The sequence below is a fragment of the Phalacrocorax aristotelis genome, chromosome 19 (assembly GCF_949628215.1).
Source record: "Phalacrocorax aristotelis chromosome 19, bGulAri2.1, whole genome shotgun sequence".
Taxonomy (NCBI): Eukaryota; Metazoa; Chordata; class Aves; order Suliformes; family Phalacrocoracidae; genus Phalacrocorax; species Phalacrocorax aristotelis.
The window spans coordinates 6,225,601-6,246,044 of record NC_134294.1 but is presented as its reverse complement, the minus strand read 5'-3'; the positions used below and the strand labels follow the sequence as shown (position 1 = coordinate 6,246,044).

Below are 20,444 nucleotides of genomic sequence, written 5' to 3'. Positions count from 1 at the left end.
CAATTAAGTCAGTGGTCGCAATCTCCCCCTGCCAGAATTACCTTCCACCAGTTTCCATGCTTCGGCGCCTTCCGGGCCAAGACGTTCCCTCTTATCACTGCTTGACTGATCTGTGGTCTTCCCTGATCTTCACAACCTTCTTTGTAGCGGGATGGTTCCACTGTCAGTCCTTGACGCTCTACTGATTTGTGGTCTTTTAGGAGGTTCTTGTCAATGAGGCATTCATTGCTAATACCTGCCTATCTGGCCCAAGCATTATTAAAATTCTCAGGTGTTAGTTTCCACTCTTAAATATGATTCTTTCTTAATTACTAATAACTTCTGTGCTATTCCATTTCATCCAAGAAGAAAATATATATATATGTTGAGGCAATGATTCTGGTGTGTTGGCTGGCCATAAATTAACCACATCCTGTCCGCCACAAAAGGCACTGTGGAACCTTCTACCTTTTAGCTTTCGTTCAAGGTATCACACCACCTTGCTGGGCAGCCTGTTCCAATGCCTGACCACTCTTTCAGTGATCAGATTTTTCCTAATATCCAATCTAAACCTCCCCAGACGCAGTTTGAGGGCATTTCCTCTTGCCCTATTGCTTGTTCCTTAGAAGAGACCAACACCCACCTCGCTACAACCGCCTGTCAGGTAGTTGTAGCGAGCGAAAAAACTGGAGAGGTACATACAGCCAGGAAAAGGGACCTGGCAGGGAATTAGAAAGGTTCCTTCGCGCTTGGAAGACGTCCGCTTTTTTTATTAATTGAGATAGGGAGGAGCACACGAGCGAATACGTCCACATTTTTAGCGCCCGGAGCTTTGCGTTCCCTCATCACCGGGTGGCGCCAACGGCGCGACCCCGCTGTGAGGGAAAATGGCCGCCGCACGCGGAAGAGGGCGCTCTGGTGCCCTACTCCAAGATGGCCGCTCCCCGCCCCTGACGCACGCCCTGCGTTTTGACGGCAGCTCCTACGCAATACTGGCGCCGCTCGGTTTCCTCCCTTCCCCGGTGCCTGCGGGGCCTGGGGTCCTCCACGCCGGCTGACGTCCTTCCGTGAGGAGCTGCCGCGGGGAGCGGGACGAGGGGCGCCGGGGCCGGCCTCCCCTCCCTGCGGCCTGTCACGCTTCTCGGAGGCCGCGTCCCGCTCCTGCGGGGAAGGGGCACCGCGGGCGCCCCGCAGCTCTCGGTGAGTGCCTGTGGGGCCTTCCCTGGAGCGGGGTCGGGACCGCCACCTCCCTCGCAGGCGGGCAGGGCCGGCCCGGCCGGGCTCCCCCGCTCCGGCGCAGGGTTAGCCTTGTCCGCTCGGCCCGTGACTCCCGCCGCGGGCGCTCCCTGCCCGAGGCTCGGCGGAGCCCCGCGGGGCTGTGGAAGCTGTGCTCCCGGCGCTCCGTCTGTTGGGCCGGAGTCCTTTTTTTCCCCCGTCCCTGCGGTGTGCGAACTCTCTGTGGCGGCGGTTTTTCACGCAGCAACAAGCAGGTCGTGACAGGTCCGCCCCTGTTTCCTGTGTGTTCCCAGCTCCGCGGTAAGCGATGGCATTTGTAAACATATTTCCCTCAGTCATCTATTTCCAGAAAGACCTTTACGTCTTTCAGCCTTCCCAGAGACGTGGTCCGTTGGGATCTCTGGTGAAGCGTTGTGCTGCCGTGGCTGTTCGGCAGCGGGCTGGGGAGTACAGCGCTAGCGGTGGGGACAGGGCCACAGCTGCGCTTGGGCTGCACGTTCGCACACTGAGCGCTTCCTGCGCTGCCCGGGCTTCTCAGTAAATGCTTGGGTTTCGGTTGTCAGCTCAGCTCATGCCATAACACCTGGAAACAGTTTTCAGAGCAGAATGAGGCCACTTGAAGGGTGTTATCGAAGTCCTGTGGCAGAGGTTAGGTACTGAAAACCAAAGCAGATTAATCTCTTGTTGTGTATTTATAATTCAACAGGCTTTTTTATTCTTTCATAGCAAATACTTGTGTGTGTGTTTAGATTCTTCTGAATTTTAGATGTTATTTTAGTGCCATAATGTTCTGGAGTTTGATTTGCATGTGTTTTTTTGTTTTAGATCATTTAATCCATTCACAGTAATTTCATCAGCTGATATTTTGAATAAAAAGGAAAAAAAATGATGTCAAGACAGGCCTTCCTCTGCAGTTTGGGATCTCTGTATCTGTCCCTTCTGTTTGTGTTTCTTCTAATGGATGTTTATGCAAGGCCTGCAAATAATTCGGCCCTCAAAGAAAAGCCAGCTGACAGTAAAGACGAGAATGAGATCTTGCCCCCAGATCACTTGAATGGGGTTAAAATGGAGATGGATGGACATCTTAACAAAGAATTTCATCAAGAAGTTTTTCTAGGAAAAGAGATGGAAGAGTTTGAGGAAGATTCAGAACCTAGGAAAAATAGGAAGAAGCTCATGGTTATCTTTTCAAAGTAAGTTATGTACATTGCCAAGAACACTGCAGCCTCTTTCTCTGATCTTCAGAGTAAAATTTGCAAATTTTTCTGTAATATTTAAAATATTATAAGCACTGTATTCATGTTATTAAGGTATTAACATACCGGTATAAACTATTCTCGCTCCTGAGAATGCATGTGTCAAGAGCACGGGATTGGTGCTGTGGTCTAGTAAAATTTATGACAAAACATACTGTTCCTATGTGAAAAAACCTACATAACTTCTCAAGGTATGAAAATCAATATTACTTTTCCCTGGTTCCTGGCTCAATGAATAATCCATCACACTTGTATTTTAGAGCAAGGAATTGGTAAGGAAGGGCTGGATGCCCTTCCTTGGCAGGGTGGGATTTTGTTCCAGTTTTGTTCTAGTAGTAGTAGCGTGATCTATTACTTTGCTGTAAGCTTGGTTTCAATTGGCAATCTACGTTCTTATTTGTTGTTTGGTCTTATACTCCATACGGATCTTGGTTTTGTCTCTGTTTTGACTTCTGCAAATCACTTTAGAAGAAAAACACTGAAAAGACAATAGTAAAGGCAGAAGGGAAGAAAAGGGACAGAAAACAATGGGGTAAGATTGTGGTAAACAAACTAACAGTTGCTTTCTGTTCAGAAAACTTCCTAGCAGGTGCTGTCTAAGGTTTGAGTGTTTCAAATGAAATACATGAAGGTTAAACCAATTATGCCTAACTGCACATACCAAGAGTTCAGAAATTGATGTGAAAGCTTTCTTCATTAAGTTAGCAGTGTTGTTAACAAAGCATTTAGTTCCTCCAAATTTAGAAGAAGAAAAGAGAATGAAACATAAGAATAGAAAGACTAACTGTTTTTTTGTAGCCTTTTTGAAAGCTTCACCTAGCTCTTAGTGTTAAAATGTTAACATTACTTTTACACACTAAAGCATTTCTCCTTTTATAAAGCACTTCTCATGCTAGACAAGGTTTGTGTCAGCTAATAAACTGTCAGATATTTGGAGGTCAACAAACAAAATGGAAATGGAAATCAATCAGTGCATACTTTTAGACACGAGGTGGCAGAATTGGCTTTATCTGCATTTTTGCAATGGAGGATTAATTTTATTAGAAGAGCTTAAATTATATTGGTGCTCTTAATGCTGATGATAGTGTGGGGCTGCACATAGACGAGATAAAATGGGAAGGCTTAACAAAGCTTATTTTTCTGCAAACTTTTAATTAACAGGAGAAAAAATATCAATAATAACATTGGATTTTTTTGGGGGTGGGGTGTCTCTGAGTAAAGGTAGCTAAAGCAAATAGGCAAACCAGAGTGCCTTTTTCATTTGGAGTAGAATCCTTTATTACTATGTCTGCTGTTCAGACCACTCATTTCCTTGGTAGGATATATACAAATATTAAGATTCTGCTCAGAAGGTTTCATTTTCTTTGTTGCTATATGTTTATTGGAAACATCGAACTGGTGGTTAGCAAATTGTCATTCACAAATTGCAGACTCCCTTGGTTTCTTGCTGTTTGTTATGAAAGAGATTGTTTTAGGACACTTAAAGCAATTGGGTTCAAGGTCAGCTTCACTCAGATACTTAAAATTACATTCTGTCAGATGATCAGATTAGAAATGTAGAAGAGCATTCTGAGGAGTTCAGATGCTTCCTAGATATACTCTTAAATACTCTTAAAGGCTGAGTGAAAAGAGAAATACTATGAGCGTCTGTTAAAAAATTAGTAAGTCATGGGCTTCCAGATGCTTTGGAAATACTTTCTTTGAAGGCATAAAGAAAACACACAGTGTGTTTTTAGTTAATGAAAGCTGAGATTCTGTGGCGTGCCAGTATGATACAAAGTAGTCAATTCAAAGCATAAATTATTGTCTCATATGATTACTGAAAATAAAGTGGAAATGTGCAAGAAAAGCTCCCCACACTGTGTTTTTCTAGGCAAACAACCTATATGTGACTGAAAGAACGAGTGGCATTTCGTAATTCTGTATTTCAGTTTCTAAAGACACCCTTTACTGGGAGGACAAGCCTTACTGGTCTACAGAAGTGGTTTTTTACACATTAACCAGTACTTCCACTTTGCTTTGTGAAGCAAGGGCATGGTGCAGAACCTCGTGGGTTGCATCTTTTTAGTCTTCATTCCCTGCCAACCGTAAGTGTTCGGGTACCGTCAGGTCAAGGAAATCTGTGAGAGGGACTTACTTGACATCCTTCCTTTCTGTACTTGTCATAATTGCAAAAATCCCCATTTGCTGTAGACTCCATTTCAATAGTTTAAATTAGCCTGGAATCTATAGATTTGCTATTCTTTCGCTGTATGGTGTAGTTCAGCTTGTGTAGGTGGGTATTGATATGAGGGAAGGAGGAACGATATTGAAAAGAGTCAAGTATAGTTATGGTGACACTGATTTTGCTAAATCAATGTCTTTGGGTACTAGAATGTAGTTTGGTGAGCCTTGCTTCTAAGGGTCAGTTATCTTGTAAATGAAATTACACCTACTGAACAAAAGCGATAAATTCAAGTACAGGAGAATGTAACTTGTGTGGCTTTCTGTCAGGGTGCTTTTGTGGTGACGGAGTTGTCTCTGAGTTTGAAAGTTGGGTATCCTTCTAGCACTTGCATTTTGCTGATGTTTTCAGCTACTTAGCGGCAGCCCTAGTTGTGATTTAAAAATCACAATCTTTCTGTTAGCTGAGTGCCTCACCTTGGTGGTCGTTCATCAGGTCACAGCCTTAAATGCACCTTCGGTTAACTACGACCATGTACAGAGGTTTTTTGGTTTGTTTTCTTTCCCTTGTTTTTTAAAAGTCATGAACTTACCCTTTCCTAAAGCAGAACTTGTTCTGCATCCCACAGTGCTTGTAAGGGTACCTCTCTTAGACTTTGCAGCTGCGACTGTTTATGTTCAGACTGCACACAGGGATGATGTAATGAAAAGGAAAACAATACAAAAAACCCAAAACCCAGGAAAAACAAGCGATGCAAGTGCTCACCACCCACTGACCAATGCCCAGCCCACCCCTGAGCAGCGATCGCTGCCCCCCGGCCGACTCCTCCCAGTTTATATACTGAGTATGACATCGCATGGCATGGAATAGCCCTTTGGCCAGTTTGGGCCAGTTGTCCTGGCTGTGCCCCCTCCCACCTTCTTGTGCACCTCCTCGCTGGTGGAGCATGGGAAGCTGAAAAGTCCTTGACTTAGTTTAAGCACCGCTTAGCAAGAGCTAAAACATCTGGTGTGTTATCACATCGTTCTCGTGCTAAATCCAAAGCACAGCTCTACACCAGCTGCTAGGAGGAAAATTAACTCTATCCCAGCTGGAACCAGGACAATTACAGATTTGTATTACTCAGTTAAAAAACTATTTATGCTGTGTCCCCCTAGAAGGTTTTAAGTAGCGTGTGCACCCTGATTTGTGTGTTTCCTAGCCTGTACATCTAAATATCAATATAATAAATTTTGCTTACCTCCTACCATGTAAAGTAGAGCTTTGCTTCAGTTTCTGTTGTTAAAAAACTATTTTCTGGATCTGCTTTTCATTATTTGCATAAAACAGAAACCAACCCTAAAGTGATATGCATTAGGTGTGCAAGGAAATAGTTATCTTTAGGCCTTTAGGTGAGAATACTGCCTTAGTGCTCCCCCCCAATACCTTGGGCAGCATTGCAGTGTTGTCATTTAGGAACCTGAAAGCCTGAGTGGCAAATGTTTATTGATAATACTTTCAGATGTGGACCTTTTGAAAGGTGGCCGCAAAAATCTGGTTTTTAATGTCTTGTGGTTGAGTAACTGGGCTGACGTGTTTAAAACGTGTTCTTCCAGGCTTGACATCTATATTAATGCAGCCATTACTATAGGCTTTTTGTTAAGGAAAAATTTACAGTCATCCTACAAAGCACTATAGTTTCTTGTTTCTTACTCAAAGGTGTAGTGTTAACATCTAGGATGTGAATGGATATTGAAATATAGTTTGCATAGTCAATGAAATATTAACCTTGAACTTAGACATTATAAGGAGCTGTTACATCTGATGCTGCCCATTACTGAAATGTGTTAATGGTATTTACCGCATTGCATCAACTGCTGTTTGGGCTGTGGCTTATCTATAATTTTCTTTGGAATGAAACAAGTAAGCAATAAGGCAAGTTGCTCTCTGTAGTCTGTTTTTTAATTCAAATTTATGCTAACAGTAGTTACAAAACCTTTTTTTGCTGTCAGTTCAGGAAGGTGGTACATCATATACCTATTCCTACAAATCTGAGATAACACACTCTAGCAGAAAACTATGCTTCTTATCAAAAAAATCTTGATTGCTTTTTTCTACTTTTTTTTTTTTTTGAGCTGGTATATCATGCAGTTTGAGAAATTGGTACAAGATTTCTATACACAGATTGCAAAGGAAGGTGGGAGTAAAGTTGTAATCTGCGATGATATTCTTGCTTGGATTCATCTTGTTTTCTTGCACTTAAATTCTTTCTTGCAAGCACTTGTTCTTTGGCAATTTAAGGAGTGCATTAGAATGTACTACTCTTTACTAACATCTTTCGAGTGTTCAGGCCTGTCTGCCTCAGGAAACTGATTGCCCATCACCACCATGTTATAAAATCAGTTTTCCATGCATTACCAGTATTAGGCTTTTGGGCAACATGTAATTATCTCAGCTTGTCATTATCGGTGGCTGTGTTGTCAGTAGTCCATTCTGAATGAGCTACTTGTCTAAGAAAGCATGGACAGTCTTCTGTTTTTATCACCTTAGATGGTAACCTCACAGCAGGACCATATCTTATATTTCATACAGCTGTAAATATTCCTCTCAAAAGCAGAAGTGCTGTTTATGGACACTGAAGGGATTTCTGCTCGCCTTGTACAGTGGATGCTAGCTCATGAAAATTTGAGTCATTGGAGACTTCTTGTGAACTGTGGTAGCAGAACAAAGGTGCACTTTCATGAGCTAGAAGAGCAATAAATGGTATTTTTGTTCCTTTTCTCCCTACTTACAGTGTGATTTGGATGGAAAGTACAGCTTGGAAGTAGTAAGTTTGGTACCGTTGATCTAAGGAAACTATAATGTTAAATGTTACGGGGAAAATGCTTTGTTTTCCCTTCTCATTCCTGATAGTACCTATTCCATATCAAAACCCACATTTGTTCACCTGGTAAGTGCCAGGTGGTGTGAGTGGAACACGGCCATTTTACTGGGCTTGCTATTGATACTGAAAAGCTGCTAATGCTGAGCCTGTGCATGAATATGTGAAAGATGTGACACAATATTTAAAACCACTAATACTGCATTTATTAATACAACTAAGTGTTATAGAAGATTAGGTGCTAGGGTTGTTATTTGGCTTAAGTTTTTAACATTTAGTTGACATTTAACGGCAAATCACATATTTAATAACTTGAGTTTCAATGATAACACTTCAGTACTGTCAAGACAGTGATATAAACAGATAAAAAAGCCAGAGGCAAGCTGGGGCTTTTTGTTGTGCTTGCTTTTTTTTTAATTGAACAAGAGTGGTTTTGGTGTGCTTTAAATAGAATCTTGCCTCCTAAATGTTAGTGATGTCTTTTCAGTTCTAAGTATTGTTATATCTTTTTTTTGAGTAAACACTTAATGATATGCTCAAAATACCTTTAAAGTGGCATGTTATTGTTTCTGTATTTGTTCAACTGTAACTTTTATATTCTTTTTAATGAATAAACATTAATGGAATTGGGGGTGTGGCAGTGTGTCTTAACACAGGAAAGCAGTATTGGTAGTACACTAAGCAGAAGAACGGATTGTCCGATTGGATGTTTACTGATCGTTTCAGTCAGGTAGGAAAAGTTCAGTTCTGTAGCTTAATAGCTCAATGACGCTGAGTACAAGCACGTCCTTTGACAAAGCAAAGCGAGCCTGATAACTCAGAAGCCTAATGGGGGACAAATGTATGTGCAGGCTTTTAAACGTGTTAAGAATTCAAACCTATCAGCTGTTATATGTTACCAGAGATCAAGGTATAATACAGTCACCTTGGTTTCTTTGGGTTTTTCCACTTAACAAGCACTACAGTCCAAGTATTAAATAGTTTGAAAGTTCTCGCACCAAGGTTATTCACGTTATATTTTCATTGTTTTTAATGGTGACGACAGTTGTGATGTGATCTAGGCAGACAAAGGGAGGCAGCTCATCAGTAAACTTCAGAGATCTTGGAAGATCAAGGTAAAATGGACTTAGAAAGATAAATTGAGGGGGAGTTAATGGTTTGAGAAAATGTTAGAGATGAAATTTTTCAGAGTAGTGAAAGTCTGCAGCAGCTGGCAGCTGACAATTCTAAACCAATATGAAATGAGCTAATATGCCATGAGTGATGTATTTGTGGTTTTCCTCTACTTTAAAAATTTACTCAAAATCATAATATTGAAATGAGTTAACTTACAGCAAAGTGAAGTATGGCTGAATGTTTTTCACTGAGTGGTAACTAGACGTTGTAGTTACTTTAATTATGAAATAAATGGCTAACTTGTTTACTCTGTAGTTCAAATAATGTACAACTTCTCAGAGAGGGTTATAAACATAGTTTTTTCTGTAGCAACCTATGTTTGTTATTGTTGAATAAAGTAATTAATTTAGAATCTAAAAATATAGCACGTGCACACGCACCACCCCCATTGCAAAATCTATATCTTGTTTACTATTCATCTGTAGGGTGGATATAAATAATGATAAAAAGATAGGTGCGAAAGAGATGCAGCGCTGGATCATGGAAAAGACAGACGAACATTTCCAGGAAGCTGTGGAAGAGAATAAAATGCACTTCCGAGCTGTAGACCCTGATGGTGATGGTAAGATGGACGATTACTCCACCTCCTGATGACATCTTAAGTCAGTTGCTAGTAGCCAAACCTTCTGGCTGCTCTTCAGATGTGACAAAATCCAAGCTCCTTTGGACCGCATGTAATCACAATAGTTTGGGTCCATGCAGAAGACAGCAGAGCCGAGAGGTAACGAGCTTCAGTCAGCACTGTAGTTCTGTGTTGACTGCTGTGTTACTTTGCTTGCGGTCATAGGAAATCGTAACAAGTTAAGTGGCTCTGCCAGGATTGGGCTGAGGACGGTGACATAAATAGGTTATTTTCACAAGGCCTGTCTGGTCTAAAGAAACATAAAAGCGAATCAGGTGATAGTTTTCCTATTGCCGGTCGTAAGCTTATTGTGATGGTTATAGTGCTGAACCAAAAGATTTTAGCACACAGTTTTAAGAAATGAGACCAGAAGTTTGTCATTTAAGCATACTGTGTCATGTCTGAGATATGTCTCTTTCTTACAGGCCATGTGTCCTGGGATGAATATAAGATTAAATTTTTGGCAAGTAAGGGCTTTAATGAAAAAGAGATTGCAGAGAAGATCAGAAACAATGAAGAGCTGAAAATAGATGAAGAAAGTAAGTGCAGACCATTGGTGTGTGTTGGTTTTTCTTTTATTTTCTTAAAACCTGAATGGCAAAACTTCTTAATATCAGATGAATGTTTTAGTTGCTGTTCTGCTTCTACACAAATGTAGAATGTGTAAGTCATAAGACAGAAATACTACATTTCTTTCCAACTCAGAGAAATCCTTCCCACCACTCCTGATGTAAATATTTGACACTGAAAAATCTTGGTTGTTTATTTGTTTCTCCTGTTTGAATAGTTTTCAGTTACTTATGTTTAACAGTCTGCTAAAATGTGTCAGAGTTGTCGTTTATGAACCACCGTATTATTAACGCGGGAACCAGGTCCCCTGTGGCTCCAAATGCAAGGGAGCTGCTACACATGTTCCTGTTCTAAAACTGAAGAGGGATATATGTCCTAGCAAACAGCAGTGTGTTTAAATAGGCACATGCTTAGGCACTGCAAAGTGTACTAGAAGTTCATAGCAGAAGGTTGCCTGACAGTTGTTTCATGTTTCATCTAAGCTCTCTGTAGAAAGAGATTGATTCTTTAGGTTAGCGAGATTGATCATTTCTTCCTTATTGCTTTTGAAACTTTCATTTGAATCTGGCTTGGTATAAACATGGCAACTCTTAACAGAGTAATCTCCCTGCTCTTCCCCATCTACAAGTGTATAAATTTGCTGCTAAGTAAAACACCAAGCCGTAGCCTTTCCTTGCAGGAATTAGTCATTTAAAAGTGGGTTATGTTATATTTTCCATTTATCAAAAAGCAACTAAAATGCAAATGGCCCTTTGAATTTTATGGCAGGGAAAACACCTGTGCAGTGTCTTCTCTGGCAGTGTGGTTAACTACAGTTTACAGGAATGCTCATCAGATAAAAGATTTGCTGAATAAGGGAAGTGTGTACATAATCATTTTTCTACCTAGGTAACAGGCCTTGTTTGGGAAAATCAATTTAGCTATCTACCGCTTCCTGAGCCTGATAGGCAAATCTTATTTTCATGCTCTAGTGCAGTGAAAAAGTACTCTTTCTCGGTCTGTATAATAAAAAAATAACTGAATGTGTGGATCTTAAGGCATATTCTCAGTCTTGCGCAGAAGCACACTACAGTTTGGATGCCAGGCCAAAACTAGGGACACTAATTTATGCAGATAACGACAGTTTCAACTGATGACTGACAGTTGAGTTTCATTTAAGACTGAGTAAGAAAGGTAGGCGAAGGGAGATTGTGACTTCTAACATTCGGGGTTGGCTACACTGGAAAACCGTAAGCAAGTGATTTGATTATTCTGTGTTTACTTGTGTCCTTGATATAAGTAAAACTTGCCATTTACAAACTTGCCCTAAGGTTCATTTTATGACTCTGAAGAATTCCTTTACTTTTCACAAAAAATATTCACTGAAGGCTCAACTCCTAACTGCAACTAGCAGTTCAAAAGTATAAACCGTTAGGGTTTGTTGTTTTCCCCTCTTGTAACTCAGCAGCCAAAAGCATGCAGGGTATTTAAGACAGTTTATTAAATTAAAAAGAAGTGTGTGTGAAGACTGTAGTCTTTCAGAGTGTTTTTAAAACTTGTAAAAAGCAAATGCTTCAGATCTGTGTGTGTTAGTGTATTTTGCAGATAGCAGAGTGTGCCACAGTCAGTGTTCTTTTTCCAGTGTGTCATTTAGAAAATGCCTACACCAGAAAAAGAATACTCTATACAGGTATATTTTTCCTGTTTGGTTATGTTCAGGACCACTACGTGTACATAATATTCACGTTGTATGTTGCACGGTGGTTTCTTCAAATCAGATGTGTCGTTTTAGCGGAAACTCACGTACAAATTATGTCTCTCAGTTTAGGAGAAATTCACTTAAGAAGTGCTTGTCTACATGGGGTAAGACGAAATGAAATAAGTGGAAATGTAAAGTGATTTTGGTGACAGTGTATTTGTTCATACACGCGTACTTCAACTTGCATTTGCTCCTTGCAGCAAAAATATTTTCCCTTTAAATTCTAGTGATAACTAAAACATGCAGGGTTTAGGTCTGAAGTCAGAATCCTTTCTGACACAGAATAGACAAGGTAGCTAAAGGGAGTAATAAGTACTTATATCCTTAAGTAACTGAAAATGAAGTGGATTTCTTGGTGCTCAGCTTAGCATCTGTTCTTGATGTTTCCGGACTTTCTTTTGTAGAGCTGCCCTCTTAAATCTCTCGTAGTTCCAAAAAATCACATTTTTAGGCTGAAATACTGGATGATGTATCTGAGTCTAAGGATATAAATTCTGTCTGGGTAGGCAATTCTTTTAAATTCTGAGCCTTTGACAAGGTAAAAGAAGAAGGGAGGAACGGAGGCAGGGCAGAAGTCTCTTCATAGCTTTCCTAGTCCTCTGCTTTATGGCTTTGCTTATACTGCCTTTTCAGTTAAATGCTCTGTAAAGAACAGCTGTCCATTGAAACGTATTGTTGATGGCAGTAAAAACTAGGCTTTGATTTTTCTTTTTTATAATCTCTTTAAAGCAATTCTGAAGCTTAATTCATGTATATAGTTTTGTGGAGGGTGAGGGTGCTATCTGGGATTGCAGCGTGGCTGGAGAAAACACTGCACTTCCTAAGATTGTTGTGCAGTACGCATAATTAGATCATCACTTTGTGGTAGATCACTGTATGTTTCGTTACCTCAAATCCTGTGAGCTTGAACATGCCAAAAAAAGTTCAAAACGATAGTACAACTGGTTTTGGTTTAGATAATGTTGTGTTAAGAAATGCCAAGTTGAAATAAGAAAAGTTGAGCATTGTAACATTGGAGTAATCAAATATGTCCCCGTGGCCATGCATTGAACCTCTGTGGTGGCAAGGAATATTTTCTTACCTGCGATAGGTTTCACAAGTGCTGCAGAGTAAACCTGTGTAGTGCTACTAGCCAAAGTGCTAGTACAGTGGTGCTTCACAGATTAGAAGCATCTTTCTAGATTTAATGGTAGTCGTGTTGTTTGGCCTTAGAAGAAAACACGGTACATGTTAAAGGGTTTATTGTTCTATGGTTATTATTTGGGTAGGAAGAGAATTGGTTGACACTTCCTTTCTTGTAGGTAGTAACTAGGAGTGTAGTGTCACAGTTGCAGTACATGGAGCTAGTGAATCTGAAGTGTTTTGAATTTGAGACGTGTTTTGCCTAGTTCCCTGTGCAAGACTGGTTTGAGTACAAAACAACGATTCGTTCAGAAGAAAGGCACTCCTGGTATTCAGGCAGGTGAAGGATTTCTGTTGGTAGTGGGCTTCAAAATATGAAAATAAGAAATGAAAGCAAGTACTGAACAAAGTTGGATTATTCATGCCTCCTACCAGAACCAGCTAATGATACTGGTAGGACAGTAGTTTTAACCTCATACATTGAGGTTTTGGTACAGGTGTAGCTAAATCTTTATTTTTATGTCCTAATTTCCGTTCAGTTCTTTGGTTAAAGGATCTTTCCTAGAGTTTCAGCACAAACTAGACAAAACTAATTGCACTTTGTTTCCCCTCAGCACCTGCTTTCCCTGGGAGCTGAACTGTAAAATAACTGGTTCATTGGTCATCCTTGTTTAAACAACTGAGTGACGGGGAAGGTATATCTTAGGAACTTAGAACTTAGATTTAAACTGCTATCTTAAATCTTTTTCTTAAATTTCTAGCACAGGAAGTTTTAGATAACCTGAAGGATCGGTGGTACCAAGCTGACAACCCACCTCCTGATCTGTTGTTGAATGAAGAAGAATTCTTGTCCTTCCTTCACCCAGAGCACAGTAGGGGAATGCTGAAGTTCATGGTGAAAGAAATCATCCGAGATTTGGGTATGCCGTTTTAAAGCACGTTTCTTGGGAGTTGTTTACTTGCAGACATTATTGGGTAGATTTCGTTAGGTCATTGCACCATCATGGGTCAATCTGAAATTTTGGCACATCTTGTTTGCTCTGTTCCACACCTCTTCTAATGTGATGAGTAAGAAAACCAAACTGTTAGCACAAACGCTGGCATCTCTGTGGAGTTGTCTGGGCATCTCTCAAGGCTAAATTTAGTCTCTGGCTGTTAAAGAACAGCACAACGTTAAATGTTAGAAAGATATTCTGAGTACTTCATACAAAGAAAATCAGCTGACGCTACTTCCCGCAAGTGCTGCTGAGTTGTAGGGTCACTGTAGCAATAGTAGAAAAGGTTTGATGAATAGTAAGACATGAAATATTGATGTGAATGCTCTGTGAGGGCAGCATTAGTTGCTTTGTACTTTCCCAGTACAGCAACCATGTAAGAATCGTGACATGCAGTCATGAAAGTGGAAATAAATGGTTGAGGTTTCTAAGAAAATTATATATATATTTAAAAATTGATAAGTATTGGCATACATGTGTTTTTTTCTATTGAGTCAATAGTGATGCATATTTAAAACTGCTAGAATACCTGTGTTAAAAAAAGAGAGAACTATGACCTTACTAGTTATTAGCTTAAAAAATATGAAAAGTTTCCAGTGATACTTGAGTGTGTGACACGCAGACAGAACAACTCCAGTACACGGTTTTTTATGAGGGTTAATTTACCTGAAGGGGAGAGTCAGTACAGCTGTAAGAGGATTTCTGTTGCAGTAGATTGTTGAAAAAAATAACAATTAAAAAAATAAAAGCCCAGCTTGCCACCTGGTACGTGTGTCAGGAGCAGTAAAATTCTTTTTATTTAGTATATTGATGATTGTATGGTTTTTAGCCTTCACTGTGTACCATAATACAGACAGTTTTCAGCTAACCAAAGATATAAATGGTAACTGTTCTTCTCTGCTAGGGTCAGGATGGTGGACTGCTGAAACCAGGCAGACTGTACCGATGACATCTCTCACATGAAAGAATTTCTCATTTTTAATGGGCATTAAGCAAATCCTTTTCAGTTACTATGTACTTCTGTTGTAGATCAAGACGGGGATAAGAAACTTACCCTTTCAGAGTTCATTTCATTACCTGTTGGTACTGTGGAAAACCAGCAAGCTCAAGATATTGATGATGACTGGGTAAAAGACAGAAGGAAGGAATTTGAGGAGGTCATTGATGCTAACCATGATGGTATTGTCACAATGGAAGAGCTGGAGGTAAGTCTTCCTCAAATAGTTAAGTTCTGTTGTTTTTAAAACCAGTAGTTGTTTTTTTAAATACAGTATTGAAACTGCTTTACAGAATATGAAGCCCAAAAATATTTGAATTAGCAGTACGGGGGGTGTGTGTGTATCTACAAAACTTGGAGTTATAGTATTGTTCTATACTGCTTGCAGATAACGTTTTGTTACAGAGGAGGGGGAGTTTTCCTAGCATAATTGTTACTCATAGGTATGCTTTTAGGGTTTTTCGTCTCATAGACGCCTGTATGGATGTGGAGTGCATGAAAGCAAGTCACAGACATAATTAGGTGCATTGGTTAATGGGACAATGAGTCATACTTTCAGTTGCAGGAGGAGTAACTGGTAACCTATATATTAATTTAAAAAAAAAAAAACACCAAAAATAAACCAAAAAACCCCAACGACCAACAAACCCTGGGGCCCCAGTAGCAAGTAGTAGTGATCTCTTGACTTTTGGAGTATTTTTCTTTTTTTAAAAAACAAAAACCAACCCCAAACAATTATGTTTTTCAAGCGTGGGTTCTAGTTTGTGGCCTTTTTGGACTTTGGTTTGCGGAAGAAAGGCATTCTTCTAATAATTCTGTCTGCAGAAGGGTCCACCGAACAACATGAACTATTTTGCACCCTATAGTTGTGACAGTTTTGTGGCCAGTGGAAGAGGCTCGTGGCTCATTTCTGACTTTTTTTTCCTTTTTGGATGCAAGAACGTACTTTGACTAGCAGAATTCGAAGTGCAGCATAGGCAGTATGAAAAGAGAACCTCTAAATGTTAGCCTTCTCCCTGAGACAGGATGAATGTTCGTTCCTAACGATCACAGTATGCAAATGTGAATGATAGTGGTAGTACGGTTAAACAGTTAGATTGTGCCACAGACAATGTTAACAGCCTTTTCGCTCTGAATTTTCTTTTAAAAGTAGCTGCTTTATCTGTGAAGTCTTTGTACGTGTGTACGCACATAGATGCATGTGCATATTTATCGTATCTTCTGGGAAGAAATTGATTATAATCTTGAGTCTTATGTCATGAACCAATGTGCACTGTTTGAGAAATTTTAATCTATTTCAAATTAGATGAAGGAGCAAAATGCTTTGTTTCTGAGACTTCTGACCTCTGTAATGGCTGCCTGGTGATTTAAAATGGAACAAGAAAGTTCTAAATGGAACATGCTCTAAAAAGATCTCCAGGAACAAGAAAATTTAGGTCATACAGGTTGATAGTGTGCTACTTTTTAATTCTGAATTGATATTTCTTCACAAAAACACCAGATTTGATGAGTTTAGCTTGCAACCAAAATGTCAGAAATATTTTTATTGTAGACACTGGCATAAGTTGAGAAAATCTGGATTTCTGTTAGAACAGCCAAGGAAGCAGTGAATGGAAATATAGCTAGTTAGATAGATGTAAGCCTGTTAAAGATGTGCTAACGCCTTTTTCCATGACTTATGTTCACTTTGGGATGGCTGATGTTGGTCCCCTGATTGCCGAAGCTTAGGTTCATAATCCTGATATGTGGAGACGTGTGCTCAGTGATTTAAATTTTTTTTTTCTTACTTGTTTTAGGAATATATGGATCCGATGAACGAATACAATGCCCTAAATGAAGCGAAGCAGATGATAGCAGTAGCAGATGAAAATCAAAACCATCACTTAGAGCTGGAGGAGATCCTGAAGTACAGTGAATACTTCACAGGCAGCAAGCTTATGGACTATGCACGTAATGTCCATGAGGAGTTCTGATCCTGCTCACTTTTCCAGAGCTCTGAAGCACTTTCTTGCTTTAAAAAAAAAAAAGGAAAAAAAAATCCAACCCCAAAACAGACAGAAAGTTATTTTGCTGCTATCTGTGTTATATGCCTACAGTGTGTTGTCCTAGACTTAAAAAAACCTTCCGTCCATACATAAGATCTACAGCTCAGTTGCCTTTGGCCCATAAGTAATGCGGCAGGTACTGGACTACGTCAGTTCACCCTCGTTTGTACAGTTAATCCAGCTGAAGTTTCAGCTGCTTTTGGCTAATGATATTTGGTGGAGGCTTCTTAAATATTTAACTCCTCTTGTTGCCCTCATAGCTGCTGATCCATGGAAATGACAAATAACACTGAAAGATGTTGGCTTCTGTAAAGGGGACTGTGGTTCACATAGATGTGTTCTGACCTCGTGAGAATATCCGTACAGAGACTGATAGGCTAATCTTCTGGTATTGTTCTCAGTACATCTCAACCTACTCGTGTTGTTGAGAATTTAATACAAGTTCCCCCTCTGTCACTAGACTATCTTTAGGAGCTGTGAGGAAGAACATATTTTAAATGTTAGAGAAACTCTTCTGCACCTACTCTAAAAAGAAAACTGGTTAGTGTGACAGGTTTTGTGTTTGCAGCTGCAGTGGGAATGTGAGAGACTTGAGATTGCTTACATCTTAAAAAATCAAATTTTGTTCTAAAATGAAACAATGGGGGCGGTTTCTTTGTGGACTTAAAGATGTGACACAGAGCAATGGGATTCACCTAAGTGTATGATTACTACTTAACTAAAATTCATTGTTAAAACTAGTATAATTACTTGCCTCTCTGCAAATTAATAATGCTGTTGAACTCATGAACAGTGAAGTTGGGAGAAATCCCGGCTTTGCTTTTGAACCGCTTTTGCCAGAGCAGCGTACAGTCAGTGCTTGGGAAGCTTTTTAATCAGTCTGGTTTTGGGTAATCTCTGAAAGCATCTTACAACAGAAGGGTCATATCCACTACTGTCTAAAATAGAAAATTTATTTTTAGTCTAGTTCCATCTTACTGTAAAACCCCCTCTTTCTGAAGGGTTACCTGAAAAATCCAAGTGAGATGTTATATTTGATTAAATTTATTCTCTTAATATAATGTAAATATAAGTATTGCCGTCTTTTTCTGTTTCAGTATTCCCCCTCTCCTTTTTTTTTTTTTTGGTGTGTTTTTGTTAAATGGCTTGTATCAAAGTCTTTTTCTATACATATATCTTTTTTCATTAAATATTTTTCTCCATGCTTTGGAAACGTTGATGTTTTTAGGCTTGTTAATGAGTGGGAAGAACTGAAACTCTTAGGACAGACAAAATATGGTTTTGAAAGAACTCTGAGAGGGATATGATATCCATATCATAGATGATGTGATATCTATGATACCGATATCATAGGTATGGCTGGTTTAGATTGATTGGCAAAAGGTCTAGGTTTTGCTTGGCTGTTGTTTTAACTAAGGCTTCATAAATATGCACTGACCTGCACGTTGGACTAACACAAAATTATACATGTAAACATACAGCTTTGTAATGCAGTTGTTCACAATCTAGTTAAGACAAAAGTTTTAGCAATGTTAGTTGGTAATTGCGTAAATGTCCTGACTGCATTCTCATATTATACTCCAGTTGTTTGCACAATTCAATTCTTTAGGTATAATTTGAGTGGACAAGTTCTATCTTATCACACCTGATGCTCAGAAAGCAAGAGTTAGTTCGCAGAGGGATTCTTGAGCAGCTGAAATACGATGATGAAATTTGGAACTTCATCTGTCAATAGAGGCAAAGAATATGAATATGCAGTCTTAGTTTCATCCTCTGATAATGTGGGTGTGGAATCCCTTGAAAAATACAAGGTAACATAGTATGTTGTTAAAGTACGTACAGTTGTTGCGGTATTTGCCACACACCTGAGAAACCTGAAACTTGAGCAACAACTGTGAAAAATTAATTTTTAATGTATGTGTGGAGTTCTGCACCTTAATGTGTTTTGTTTTTCTCTGCCAGAAATCAGGATCACAAGTTAACTAACAGCTGTAAGGATAAAGTGGACTGCATGGTGAGATTTGGAGGTACATGAGATTATTCCTGTCTTGGAATTTTAGAAGCTCAAACTATTCTAGTTTGTCCATAGACGTATTTATTTAAAAAATCCTTCAAGTATTTTATATGCACTCGATCTTTCTCAGACTCTTGTAGGTCCTTTCCCATAGGGCAACCGTTACTTGCCTGTAATCCCTAAGGAATCTAGGGACTTTTTCTTTAAAGCTTTTTATTAAGCACTAGTTTTGAGATCCATGTTGTTTTTCCTTTTTTTTTTTTTTTCTTTTTTCATGTGCACTTTACATACAGAACCTATCTGCCTACTGTTAATAGGACTTTGTAGCTGAATGCTATCATCTCATGGACATGTTTCATCTTTCCAGGATTCAAAAGCTTGTATAGAATATCTAGGATACGCATATAGATAAGAATATCTAGGTTAGATCTATATATAGGTATATATCTGTAGTGAAAAGTGGTACATGTATATTGACTAAAAGCAGAGCAGTGTCGTCTTTCTGACCCATAGCATAGCTCAACTCACCACTCTGAAGCTCTCCTCTCCTACTACAACCAGAGCAGCTGCATCCAGGCTGTTTTTAGGAGCAGCTTGTGATATCCTGAAGAAAATGGAATTTTCCACTAAGCAATAACAATGAACCCTGTGAGCCTGGCAAAACAGAATTTGGCGGCCAGAGCAGGGAGCTGAGAGATAGGGAAGCATTTGTTTTCCGACTATATCCTTGAAGAAGAGCTGAGGGACTGACAGGAGGGAACATCCCACCTCAGAAGATGCTGAAAGCTGAGTGATAAAGAACATGGTCAAGGAGGACAACTAATAGGGATGTTTATGCATGTTGATAAGAACTAGAGCTAAGTGTCCTTTAGCATCATAATGCTAAAAATTACACCCACAGGTCAGAAAGCCCCCTACTCAAATAAGCCCCTCACTCCCTGGGCATGTGTGGCAAATTTAAAGGGAGCTGTAAGAGAAAATCCCTCATTTGTATTTGGAATTTGTTGTGTGAAACATTGGTTCTTTTTTTGGTACCGAACTGGTTTCCACTGCTTCCAGGAAGGCTCCTCTTTGTTCTCCCGTAGGATGCACCATAAGAGTTGGAGTAAATTTGGAGGGTATCCCATGACTAAGAATAAATTAAGATGGTGTTGCAATCAATTGTGGCCACAATATCAGTTGGAGGATGGTGAAAGATGGTTTGGGAATGGGTCTTTGAAATACAGCACTATATTACAGCTAATGTTGTTTTGTCGGAGAAAAATGAGAAATGGGATGAGATATGCTGATTTGTTCTTTACATTAAGAAATGACTGGGATAATAGGAAGAAACGTGGTCTGGTGGATTTGAAACACTGGAGTGGAATTTATTCTTTAACCAAGAAAAGGGAAAAAACGGAAAAAAATTTGTGCTGTACTGACTGTAAGACAAAAGGAAAAAGGTCAGAGGAAATGGAGGAAGATACTCGGCTATTGGTAGCCCCTCCGAGACAATTAGGATCGGAGTCCGTAAGTGAGGAAGATCGTAAAGATGCCCAAGTGACTTAGAGCTGGGGTGTCTAAAAGCAGATATGCCATATTAATTGTTGTTTGGTCTTGTGTGTTGGACAAGTAAAATGTCTGTATTTAGATAACAGGCCTGGGAAAGGTTTAGAAGCTACTTACTGAAC

At 39.6% G+C, this 20,444-nt stretch overlaps 1 protein-coding gene across 2 annotated transcripts; it reads left to right on the top strand.

Moving 5' to 3' along the window:
- The first annotated feature begins 852 nt into the window (after positions 1 to 852).
- On the top strand, positions 853 to 17,977 carry SDF4 (stromal cell derived factor 4). 2 transcript variants are annotated; one of them, XM_075113983.1, is made up of 7 exons: positions 853 to 1,179; positions 2,041 to 2,408; positions 9,097 to 9,233; positions 9,719 to 9,832; positions 13,485 to 13,643; positions 14,748 to 14,923; positions 16,512 to 17,977. In XM_075113983.1, exons 2-7 carry the CDS (start codon positions 2,101 to 2,103, stop codon positions 16,686 to 16,688), a joined length of 1,071 nt encoding a protein of 356 aa, XP_074970084.1. In that variant the 5' UTR covers positions 853 to 1,179; positions 2,041 to 2,100; the 3' UTR covers positions 16,689 to 17,977. The 2 variants fall into 2 exon arrangements, with proteins under 2 accessions (XP_074970084.1, XP_074970086.1); XM_075113985.1 differs by having other exon boundaries at positions 874 to 1,515.
- Positions 17,978 to 20,444: the final 2,467 nt, after the last annotated feature.

Coding starts and splice junctions, on each gene's coding strand:
- SDF4 (XM_075113983.1), top strand. CDS start 2,101: ATGATGTCAAGACAGGCCTTCCTCTGCAGTTTGGGATCTCTGTATCTG. Junction 13,644..14,747: donor AGAAATCATCCGAGATTTGG/GTATGCCGTTTT, acceptor CTTCTGTTGTAG/ATCAAGACGGGGATAAGAAA. Junction 14,924..16,511: donor TCACAATGGAAGAGCTGGAG/GTAAGTCTTCCT, acceptor TACTTGTTTTAG/GAATATATGGATCCGATGAA.